Source organism: Colossoma macropomum, unplaced genomic scaffold (assembly GCF_904425465.1).
Source record: "Colossoma macropomum unplaced genomic scaffold, Colossoma_macropomum, whole genome shotgun sequence".
In the NCBI taxonomy this organism is placed as follows: domain Eukaryota; kingdom Metazoa; phylum Chordata; class Actinopteri; order Characiformes; family Serrasalmidae; genus Colossoma; species Colossoma macropomum.
The window spans coordinates 6,316,591-6,329,351 of record NW_023494792.1 but is presented as its reverse complement, the minus strand read 5'-3'; the positions used below and the strand labels follow the sequence as shown (position 1 = coordinate 6,329,351).

The following is a 12,761-nucleotide window of genomic DNA, read 5'->3' as shown; positions in this document are numbered from 1 at the left end:
CGCTCGCGGTTAAAAACACAAACAAAGCTTTACTTGTGGATTCAGGCAAGTATAACGTAGTCAGCAAACAAGCATGGGTCAGTTCCAATATAAACAGCAGTAGAGAAATGGCTACCACAACAGACAAGGGGAAAACAGAGCGAAGTCCAAAAAACAGGCGATGGGTCAAAACCATAAATCCAATAAACTAGTCAAAAGTACACAGGGGCAAATCCAAAAACAGAGTCAGAGAAAACGGAAAGCAGAAGGTCATACATATGATAGATAACAGGAAGAACACTCAGAAGTTTCTCTAAGGAAAGCAATACCTCGCAATGATTCTAGCTTTAGCCTGGGCTGAAATACTGTCTATCTGAGTCATGTGACACAAATACACAGGTGCACAGCATTAGTATTCAGGTGATCTTGAACGGTGATAGGATAATGAGGATGTCTGCGGAGTCATGTGAGCTGGCTGAGGATTCTGGGAAATGGAGTCTGAGTCATTACTGGCCAGCGAAGGAAATAGCTCCGTCTCCTGATTCCCCAGTGTACTCCGGGGAATGTAGTTTGTTGGCTGACTAGCCGAATGCATGACACTTGCCATCCATCAAACCCAGATTTGCCTGTTAGACTGCCGAATGGTGAAGGACGATTGATCTGAGAACTTGTTTCCACTGCTACAGAGAAGCTAGGCATCGTGCATTGAGATCTTGCAATGAACAGTTCTTGTCCTGATGCTGCTTCTAGAGGCAGTGTTGAACTCTGTAGTGAGTGTTGCAACTGAGGACAGACACTCAATGCTCAGCAATCCTGTTCTGTGAGCTTGTTTGATCTATTGCTTCACAGCTGAGCTGTTGTTGCTCCTAAACATACTTTTGGCCATACGCAAAAATCAATATAGAATAAAACATAGCTTTTGTTAAAGGCATTTTACAGTGTTAGGCTATTTTTCAAAATGTACAAAAGCAAACACAGACACACACACACACACACACACACACACACACAGTTATCATTCCATATATATCTGTAATCTCTGCATATCTGTAATCATATATATTTATATATATCCATAATCATTCCATGTTTATCCGTAATCATTTTGTATCTATCTGTAATCACCCTTTTGCATATTTTTGTATTGCATATTTTAAACAATGAGCAAAGGTAATCTGAGGTACTTGCTGTGTTGTATGTATCTGTGTGTGTGTGTCTGTGTGTGTGAGTGTGTGTGTGTGTGTTCTCTAAGTTCTCTGAGTGTGAATCTGTCTAACATCTCATTAAAGCATCTTCCTACACTGACAGAGGCCATTAAAAGAGGCAAAAATTCAGAGAGAAAGGAAGAGGGAGAGAGGGAGAGAGGGAGAGGGAGGGAGAGAGAGAGAGAGAGAGAGAGAGAGAGAAAGAAAGAAAGAGAGAAAGAAAGAGATGACAAGTTTTGTGAAAGGAATATGTTCTGGTGATGTTTCAGAAGAGCAGAGCAGGTAGATCAGTGAAAAGCACACCAATGAAAAGAGATCAAACGCCTGCGAGATTTCCAAAACTGTGCTGTAGACACAGGAACAATGCTTGTCTGTGGTGAACAAGGTGAGAAAAACAACACTAACTGATTAAGCTTCACTGCTGTCGAGATGTTCCAAAAGCCTGCTGATTACATAAACATCCAGCAACAGTTCTGCTCAGATCAATGCAGGGGTTGGGGGTAAAACATTACTGGCTTTATTGATTAGCTTGTTTACATGTGGAGATGAAGAATAAATGGTTGACTACATGCCAGGGGCAATCAGCAGTGAGGAGATTATAGATTGCATGTGAGTTTGAGTGTGCGTGTGTGTTCCTGAGGTAACAGCAGAATGTAATGAGACATGGAGGGATATAGGGTTCGATTCAGTCTCCCCTTACTCCACACACACTCTGATCCTGAATTCATAGACATTTTTTGTTGCTATTTTAGAAAGGATGGTTCATCTATGTGTGTTTATTTGCATGTGAGTGTGTTCTGTTTGAACAGTGCTATTTTCATTTTTTGAATATGCTGCACTTGCATGGTTTACAGGGACTCCTCTTTTCTATCATTATGTTAACTTAACATTCATGTAAAAACCTTTTTGAGGTGAATAACATAAGAAGTTCACACTTTTACACTTTTATTTATTTAATTTCAAGTCAAAACAGCCCGTAAATAAAATTTATGCATTTTACAGAATCAGTAAAAAGCAGAAACAGAAAATTATACAGAAGCATTGATAACCAAATATAATATCAGTATTTTAAGTATTTTATATGTTCACCCTTTGCCTTTATTATGGCTTCCATTCTTTTCAGGACACTTGCCTTGAACACTGAATAATTTTGACTGAAAAAACAAAAGGATTTCTGATGTTTGTCTTTTGAATTAGGGACAAATTAAATGAATTATTTACAGACACAGTGTATTGTTGAAACAAAATTTTATTTTATGAATATGTTGCATTTTTTAAATTGCTAACTGAAAATTCATTTTGCCAGTTGCCCCTTCAGAATGTTTTTTCTTTTGTTTTCCTTTCTCATTCCTTTATGTTTATCTTATCTCTACCACTTATACATCTGTTCATCCACTCATCCATCCTTTCGTCCATCCACCAATACACCCACCCATACACCCACCCACACATCTACCCATCCATACACCCATCCATCCATTCAGCCTGCATCTGTTCTGTTTACTGTTTCTGTTTACTGCTCTCTTTCCTTTAGCTGGGTCAGATTCTGCGGAGCCCCTTTATGAAGTTTGTTGCCCATGCCGTGTCCTTCACACTTTTTCTGGGACTGCTGGTTCTGAACGCATCAGACCGCTTTGAGGGTGTGAAGAACCTTCCCAATGAGACCATTACTGACCACCCTCGCCAGGTGTTCCGGGTGAAGACAACCCAGTTCTCCTGGACAGAGCTCCTCATCATGAAATGGGTGCTGGGTAAGCACTGATGCATGCTGAGAGAAGGTGGGGTGGGTATGAGGGTCTGTGGAATGTGAGTACAGTCGGTGGGGAGTTATTCTGTTCATTTGATTTCAGTGTTCTGTTCACTACTGCAGCGGCCAAATTCTCTCACTGTTGATTGCTAATCAATATGTTTCAAGATACTACATATAAGATATTACATATACGATATTTCTTCAGTCTGCCACGTTTGTTTGACACTTTATTGATTGAAACCACTGTTGCTGACACATTTAGCTTGATAATGAATTTTCAAATATGCTGAAAGCCTGACCACACAATACTTGTTGGTAATCAAATTGTAATGCATATGAAGTTTCTAACTACAGTACAGTTGTGAAAACAGTGAATGCTTTCATTTTAGCTACAACTCCAGCAGTAGATCATGTGATACTGGGTTTTCATAAGTTTAGATGTTAGTAAAAGCTCATGAGACAATAAATCTCTCCTTTTGAGAGTTAGTCAGAATGGTGGAGAAAGTATGGTTTCATCACTCTGCAGCTTTTTGTAAGCAAACGACAATATATCATTTTTATGATTCGGCCTCATGGGTGCCATGCCAGTCTGAACCGGAGCACAGAGAAGTCAGAGAAGACAGTGAACCCAAAGCTTCTACACACAACCAGATCTCATATGCCAACTGATTAACTACTAGCACTAGCACTAGCACTGCTCCCCACCTGTGACAGAAGCTGCTCCTAGACCTCAGAGAGGGGAGCAGCTCCCATAGAAAAGGGGTCAATTAATACCTTAATCAATTCCACATCTAGCACCTGACTCAGAAGCCCTGAGGACAACAGCTCCACTCCTGTGCCTATCAAACCTTAAACCTTGCATGATGATATAACAGCAAAGAAGAATTTTGCAAAGAGAACCAAATAGATTGATCGAACAAGACTTCAGTAAGCATTTTTCAACATTGTCTCTATCTGCTGCATCAGAATCATACAATAATCCAGACATATTTTCCTCTTACTTGAAAAGAACCTATTGATTTGAAACTCAACAGAAGTTATTCAGCTGTTGCATGAATGAATGTTTGCAATATGTGAATATATAATGCAAATACAGAGATGGGGACTTGAGGCAGTGAACCAAACTAGAGTGGCGCTTGAGTAGCATGTTGACTGATTTGTGACTTGACTCAGACTTGCCCTTAACTGTTTCAATTCTGACCCCCAACCTTATTAATAAACCCTTATATCGATTTGCCTGTCAATTTTACTATTGTCATGCGCAGTCGTTACTAAAATATCGTTTTTCTGCAGCTTGCAGTGGCTTTAGGTTCACAGAATAAGCCTTCCGTTGTAGAAATAACTTTCAGTCTGATGGAACCACTACATACGGTAAGTGCAGTGTTTAAAAGCGAGAGGCAAAACAACTTCAGATGGTTGGCAAGCATGTAGATGGGATAGCAAATATGCTTGTTGGTGCAATAGCCAATTTAGTGGAAGTTGTCAGCTAATACAGTCAGCTAATATATGAAGTTTATCCTTTAAAGCTTAACAGAGTTTCAGCTAGACTAGTTGTTGGTCTAGCTGGCTCACGTATATAGCTATGCTATGAAATCTATGCTATGTAAATTGTTTTCATGTTTTCACTCTTTCCTTTCATTTCTGTTTCTGAAGGCTTGTATGAAAGGCCTGGTATTGAAGCTATTTTGATCCTGACAGGTTTTTAGAGTTTTACTTTTTTACAATGCAATGTCTGCAGCTAAAACTGAGCCCTTTTTTTCCCCCAATCTGTTAAAAACCCACTCACTACTATGATGGTATCACCAAAACTCTTGGTCTTTTAAGACCAAATTTTAATATATATATTTATTATATATTAATAAATATATATATTATTTATTATAATATATATATTTATTGTCTTAGGATAGAAAGCATACATATTCCCTTAGGTGCAACATAAGGCTTCTAACAAACACAGAAGCTGCAGATGGTGGGGAATGTTAGGAAATGTGAAAAACACACTGAAAGCTGTTCTAGTGTGTGATTTCCCTGAAGGTGTTCAGGTGGGGTAGAGCCAGGCACAAAACAACAGTGAATTAGAGAAAATAGCAATCTGCTTGCACAGATATGCGTTAGGTGCTGAAATAAATGAATGCTGAACTCATTTTAACACGTCACTCATCTGAATCTGGTAAATTCAGTAGACGGTTACTGCTGAGTGATAGAATGCAAAGAAGAGATTTAAAAAAGGGAACAGAAGATGAAGAGCTCAGTAGCTTTCCATTGCTCACTGCATCTGTGCTCTGACCTCTCTTCATTCTGTCCAGCTGCTCCTTCCCCAATTTTGTCCTGTTATCGTGTTTGTGTGTGTTTGCTGGTAATGACTCTATTCCATTCATACTAAGGCAATCTCTGAGAGAATATGAACTCTGTGTGTGTGTTTGATTCTCATTCCAGAACATTTTGTGCCTGTAAGTGTAATTGTAGCAGAGATGACTCTGCAGCATTTGCAGCTCCCTGTGTGTGTGTGCAGGTGGTGGTTCTGTTCACTGGAGGGACCATAGTGCATCTCAACTTTATATTTTGTGAAGTGCTTTGAGCTATAACTCAGTCTGAACACCTGCGGTCAAATGACATGTTTTGTGGATTTTCTAAGTGAAAGTAAGTTAACTCATCCTCTACAGAGAGCACACTTAAAACTTAAAAGAATCTTTTTTTCTGCAAGTTTTGATGCTCAATTTCTGTTTATTTGCTGAGTTTAACACATTGGACACATTTTTATGTTTTCAAAAATGTGTTCAATTCAGGAAATAAACAGTAGTTGTGCATAAAAATGAGCAGAATTTTGTTCTCTGTGGAGGGTGTGTTAATGATTTGCAAACTTTTGCATACAACTGTGTGTACAGAACTGTGCAAATGTCAGAGACCACCCTTCATTTATTTTAATTTCCAGTCAAACTGGCCTTTAAGCACAAGTTGTTCATTTTGAATATCAGGGAACAGAAAACAATTAACAATTTAATGTTTTTACTTTAATGTAATATTTAAATTACACATTTTCAGTATTTAGTGTTTCCACACTTTGCTTTTATTACTGCTTCTGTTCTTTTCAGGTCACAAAGAAATGTGCAGGGTTATTTTTCCACACCCCTAAAGTTCAGTCTTAGAAGTTGGTTTCATTTTCTGCTTCTCACAATCCACACAGTCCCAAACACATTCAGTGATGATGAGGTCCAGACTCTGGGCTGGTCAGTCCATTGTTCTGAGAACACCAGCACCTTCTTTGCTTGAACTCTGTTTTTGGAAACTCTGTTTTTTCGTTAATTTTCCGTTGACTTTCCCTTTCATTATGCAAGTGAATTATTGTACATCTTATCACCTCAGAAATGTCTCCTGAAAATGAATAGCTTTTAAATGACTGTTTTGACTGGAAATTATACAAACAAGAGTCTCTGACTTTCAGTCAGACACCCTGACTGAATACTTAATGATGAATGGAATAAAAGAAGGTTTATTTTCCTTCTCATATAAAATTATTGTTCAGAATATAAGAGGTTTCCATATGACAGGATTCCTCTGTCTATAATCTTTTATTTGGCACATATTGTGTATTTTTGATGAGCACTCTCTTTCTATCTTGCATGGACACACACTCTCTTTCAGGTATGATCTGGTCAGAGTGTAAGGAGATTTGGTCTGACGGCCCACGGGAGTATGTCATGCACCTCTGGAATGTTCTGGACTTTGGCATGCTGTCCATCTTTGTGGCATCCTTCACAGCTCGTCTCATGGCCTTTCTGAAAGCATCGAAAGCACAGCTTTACATCGACCTCCATGTGCCCAATCATGACATCAGCAACGCCTCCCTGCCTGCCGATGTCGCCTACTTCACATATGGTGGGTGATTCACTGACATACTGTCTGTTTACAGTACATACAGTACAGGCATAAAAATTCAAAATTACAGTCATTTACTGATAACAAGCACTCCAGTAATATGCTATCTGTCCACAGTATATCTGCTGTACTCCATAGTTACAGTAATTTATAGCAAATTCTTCAGAATGTTACTTTTTGTTTATTCCAGCATATTTCAAAACAAATTTCTGTACATTTCTCCACACCTGTCTGACTTTGCTGCAAACAAAAATTCTGCCAAAACATAGTCCTTCTTCTTTAAGTCCAACCTAAGTTCTCAAGCTTTGCTTGAACATATATGATGTACATGCCTTAAACCTCCAGCTGCTTTTTACATTTTATGATGAATGGACCAGTAGAAATGCTCGAAAATGACTTCCAATAAAATCATTATTACATTAATATACCATCATGTCCAGAACATTTTTTGCTTCTCCTATGAAGCTCCCATTTAAGACAAAGTTTTGCTTCTTTTTTGTGCTGGATTGCTATAATTGTTGCTCATTTAAGATCATTGTTAAGTCAATGCACAGTGCAGTAGCATCCCAGCAACAGGTGTACAATCAATGAGAGTTAATTACTAAGATTTAGAATTAGATTCTTGCAATAGAAAAGCAGCATTTCTACAAGAATGAGCTTCAAAACAGTAACAATGGCTGCTCATTCAAAGGGTCAAGGTACATTCACAAGCATCTCATCAGTTGGGTCAAAGGTGATGGCTCCTCATGAATGCATGAACAGTGACAGTGTGGCCTTTACGACCATTAAATGTAACATTTCATGAACTGATCTATTATCTATACGTGAATATAAGGTCTTTTCATCTATCTAAGATTATATTATCTATTATCTATGATTCAGAGTCTTTGCTAGATAATAGATCAGTCCATGCACTAAACGCTTCAGTGTCTGGGACAATAGAACAGCTTCACAGCTTCACAGTCTGATATATGTATGGTGCACTAGCTGTATCTATCAGTATCTCTGAATTGCCTCTGTCTGTGCCCAGTGTATGACTGTTATACTGAACAGCAGTTCCAGCTTGTCTCATGACGACTACAGTACAGATTAAATCCCAGAGGACAGCACCAGTTTAGGACTAATGCTCCACACCATGACACAGGTTGCTCCTCTGTATGTGTCGTTATCAATGCTGCTATCTACTGGTGTACACTGGTAATGACATGGATGACCGCTCTACTGGAGAACAACCAGAAAGAAGAAAAGGGCATAGAGAGAGTGAGAGGGAGAGAAGAGGAAGAAAAAAGAGAAAGATGGGAGATGTAGAAAGAGAGGGAGGAGGAGAAGCAAGCAGATGTAGAGAAAGAGAGAGACAGAGATGGGTGATGTAGAAAGAGGGGGAGGGAGAAGGAAGTAGAGATTGAAAGAGACAGATGGGGATGTTGAAAGACAGGGAGAGGCAGAGAGAGAGAGAGGGGTTAGTGAGAGACAGGAGGGAAGAGAGAAGAGAGAGAGAGAAGAAAAAGAAAAATTGAGGGTGTTGAAAGACAGAGACGAAGATTAGGAAGCAGAGATAGAAAAAGAGAGAAGATACAGGCAAGAGACAGGAGAGGAAAAGAGAGAAAAACAGTGTTAAAAAGGATGGAGAGGGAGGAGGAAGTAGAGAAAGAAAATGAGAGAATAGGAGGGGAAAATAGAGAGAGCTTGAGAAAGAGAGAGGGGGGAAAAGGAAGAGACGGATGATGTTGAAAGAGGGAGATAGGGAGAAAGATGTAGAGATAGAAAATCATCCTTTAATCTGTTCCTTCACAAATAAAATAAGGTGTGTGTGTGTGTGTGTATGTGTGTGTGTGTGTGTGTGTGTTTGTTCTTTGCTGACAGTGCGTCTTTGATCTTTGTTGTGCTTTCAGAGAACTTTCAAACAAAAGTCTTATCACAGCTGAACACACTTAATAAGACCAGACATTTCAGTTTGAGGAGATACTATTAAAGCCACACACAGTGATGCTTTAGCTCCTGTTCAGCTCAGATTCAGTTACACATATTGTGCTCAGTAGTGTAACAGATGTTTAGACTATCCAGTTTAACATACTTTGTCTTTCTTCCAATTCTTTCTCTTCCTCTCTTAGCCAGGAATAAGTGGAGGCCGTCTGATCCGCAGATTATCTCAGAGGGTCTGTATGCCATTGCGGTGGTCCTAAGTTTTTCCCGCATCGCTTACATCCTCCCAGCCAATGAGAGCTTTGGGCCACTGCAGATTTCACTGGGTCGCACTGTTAAAGACATCTTCAAATTCATGGTCATCTTCATTATGGTCTTCGTCGCCTTCATGATTGGCATGTTCAACCTGTACTCTTACTACTTAGGAGCCAAGTACAACCCCGCCTTCACAACGTAAGTACAGCGTGTTTTATCTTACACACAAGCACACACTAAGGGTAATGGTTCTAGTACATATCGAAAAATCTGAGACACTGATACACCCCTCTGTATCTTCTGAGGGTCTCACATTTATCAACTTTGTTGAAAACAACTGTCAATGATCGAACATATACATCTGAGTGCAGCTTATTAAAGTGGGCTAGAAGCGGGAGGGGCTAATGTTACGCACACACTCATGCTCAAATGACTGGGCTTTTATAAATCAATTATAAATTCTAAGAATTGTGATTTTTTGGGGTCTATTTATTAGAGGACTGGTGCAACAAGCAATGAAAAAGTTCTATTGGAGAACTTTTATTAATCTAGGCAGACCAATCTGTGTAATGTAAATAGAACACTGTAGAATCAAGACACATTTAACACACAAACTATTGAAAATGAAACTGAATCTTGACAAACTTGCCCCAACCTCGCTTGCACACACTAAAACAGATTATCTCTGACAAGGTTTTACAGTGTTTTGTTGTTTAAAAATGGTGTGCTGGAAAAAAAGAACTAGTATTTTACACATCTGTCATACACTAATAGTATTTACTATCAGAATATTTTTGTGGAATTGATGATCATACCTGGCAGAGAACATCATCCACACTCACTGAAGGTCCTCTAGCTACTGCTGCTACTCTCGCCACTGCTGCAGAACTGCTTGACACTTTGTTCGAGCTTAACAAGCATGATGGAAAATCCACTTTGACCTTTCCACCACCCCAACTTGGCCCTCACATCATCCATTGTTTCATTCAGGGGTGCATTCACCCACTCCTCAAACCCCAGAGAGGAAATGCATGATACACATGATGCACAACATCTACTGGTACCACTTTAAAATAAATCTACCCTTAGAAAAGGTTTATGAATGGTTTAAAATGAGTTTATTAAAAAAATCATTAATAAGCATTCACAATGCATAAATAAAAAGGGTAGCAGTGACCTTTGTCTGCCTAATAGTGAACCCACATTCATTCAAACAGTTAAACTTCGATGTTACTGATCTTACTTTGTCTTCTTCATCAGTTTGCATTAAACCTGTCAACATCACCACATATTCATATGCATCAACTATAACATCTCACTTTTGCCCTTTTTTGTTAATGTGTAATAACTGCTTATTAATGATTAAATGTTTATGACCTAATAACCATTAACAAACTAAATTTTTAAACCATTCATGAACCCTTTAAATGGCTAGTCTTATTTTGAAGTGGTACCAATCTACTACATCAAAAAAGTCATTCATTAGAAAACAAATCCGAGCCCCATGCTGTACTTGGAAAATTGGCCCAAAATGTTTTGCCAGGCACCATCAGGCTCGGGTCGGGTAGCATATAAACATTAACCTGGCCTGTGCACAGTGATTTTTTGGCAGGGGTAAGGGCTCAAAAGGGAAAAATGTCAACATGAACAAAAATTAAATTAAATTAATTTACCATATATTACAATCACTATCACTAAGAAAGACAGTGTAATCACGATTTTAGAGAAAACCAAACATCATGTTTTAATAAAGGCAGCCAAAAGCACTGATGTTATTATTTGTGCATGGAATTGAACCCTGGCCGCCAGCACACAGAACTGTGGTATAACTCACTATGCTGTTTAATGATGACAGTACTGAGTTATAAGTGCATTAAGTGCTTCACAGAGTCTTGTATAAATCTGTTTTTTACAGTAATGAAAACTTGGTGTACCAAGTTAACTCCCCTTATTGCCAACATTTTTTGACTCTTTCTTAGAGGTGTTATCAGTTTTTATCAGCGGGATTTCAGGTGCTGTGGTGATGTGTGCAGATTGGAGTTACTGAGGAAAACTACAGGCGGTCTGTACCGCACCAGGGGGCGCCCAAGTGTGGTGAATCTTGAAGAACCAAAGCTGAGCCCTATTCTCAGGGCAAGACTGAGCCTCATCTTGCTTAAACAGATCTTGAAAAATAGGGGTGGCAAAATAATATACAATTATTATACACACCAACCAGGAGGGCACTTGTACAGTGTGAGGGAAATGTGCATATACCTGACATTAACATATGAACACAAGGCGCATAATTCAGGAACTCCTTATTTTTGCTGTATCGAAAAATGTCATGCTGAGACACCACTGTATCATATTGAATCAAATTTTGAATTTTTAATTTAATTACATCCCTAACACACACATGCACACACATACACACACATGCACACACACATACACGTGTCCTTCTTTCCCACATACATGCACACAAATGTATTATCCCCTGATGCCAGCCATTGTTCCTAAATGTCATTGCTACACTGCCATGCACCCTCATACACATATAAATAGTGCATGCATACATATTAACATCTACTGACATTTCTGATCGCACCATATGTAATCTGTCATTTTAAGCTCCTACTGTCACAAAACCTGCATTTAAGGTGCTGTCAGTGGGTCTCCATTATTTAAACTCCCTTTCTTGCTCTCTCTCTCTCCGTCCCTCCTTCTCTTTCCCTCCCCTCTTCTCTTCTCTCATGGCAATTGTCTCTTATTGAAGAACAGTGCTCTGCATTGCAGTGAGGCTTATTGATATTCTCTCTGCAGATATAACAGAGATAGCTGAGAATCGTTTGATTGTAATCTTTCTCAAATCGCTCTGCAAATGGATTTGAGGCTCCATTTGATGTGTACCCCAACAGTCCATCTTCATTGCAATTGATTCTAGAAACTGAATAGACCTGTGCTAGGCTCCGCTGAATAGTCAGCTGCTCAGATTAGCACAGCTATTAGCTGTCTTTGTTCCCAAAATTGGAGTCCTTGTAATGGTTTGAACATATCTGGCTCTTTCAGTGGTTAACTTGTCTAGGAAGAGTTTTACTTCTTAAATTCTGACCAGTCATTGGAATGAAGCTGCAGAAATTATATCAGCTGGCCAGCTTTTACCATCTAAGACTCAACAGTGAAGACTCTATCAGATTTTCCCAAGCTACATCAAAACCCCAGGGAGGGTAAACCTTTCTAACTAGGTTAACCTTTCTCCTGTGGGCACACAATATACAATACGTATAAAGTATGCACTATGAATAACTTTCCAGCAATCAATAAATTGACTGATGACCAGAGCTTAATTTGTGCCAGACCAAGCTAGACCTGGAGCCGGACCTTCCAGATTGGTTCTGGTACCTATTTTAGTGGATCCAGCACCGCATTTAAAGATATTCATATGAGAGAGAGAAATGGTCATATGATTCCTTAAACCATTTTTTCAGTGCTGATATAATCTACTGGCTCATGTGCAGTAGTGACGCAAGAACTGTGGTTTTGGATGGGCATGACTAATTCACGGGTGAGCCTAACCTTGAATTTCAGTCCCGCAGCAGTTCCAGTCCATGTGCAGCAGTTGTGGTCTTGGAAGCAAATTTTTTCTTTGACTTTTTGTTACTTCTTTTTTTCACTTTTTTGGGCATTTTTCAAACTTTTTTGACTTTTAAGTTTCGTCCCATTCCAAGTTTGAAGCACTAAGCAAACGCCTCAGAATAACAGTAAATTGTTCAACTAGAATTTTGATT

At 39.1% G+C, this 12,761-nt stretch overlaps 1 protein-coding gene across 1 annotated transcript in view; it reads left to right on the top strand.

Moving 5' to 3' along the window:
- trpc7b (transient receptor potential cation channel, subfamily C, member 7b) overlaps nucleotides 1–12,761 on the top strand; it is an 83,824-nt gene that overhangs the window by 36,947 nt on the left and 34,116 nt on the right. Inside the window, exons 5-7 of the mRNA XM_036575712.1 lie at nucleotides 2,719–2,935; nucleotides 6,580–6,813; nucleotides 8,925–9,189. Of these exons, the coding sequence (XP_036431605.1) occupies nucleotides 2,719–2,935; nucleotides 6,580–6,813; nucleotides 8,925–9,189 (716 nt within the window). The remainder of the gene's footprint in view (nucleotides 1–2,718; nucleotides 2,936–6,579; nucleotides 6,814–8,924; nucleotides 9,190–12,761) is intronic.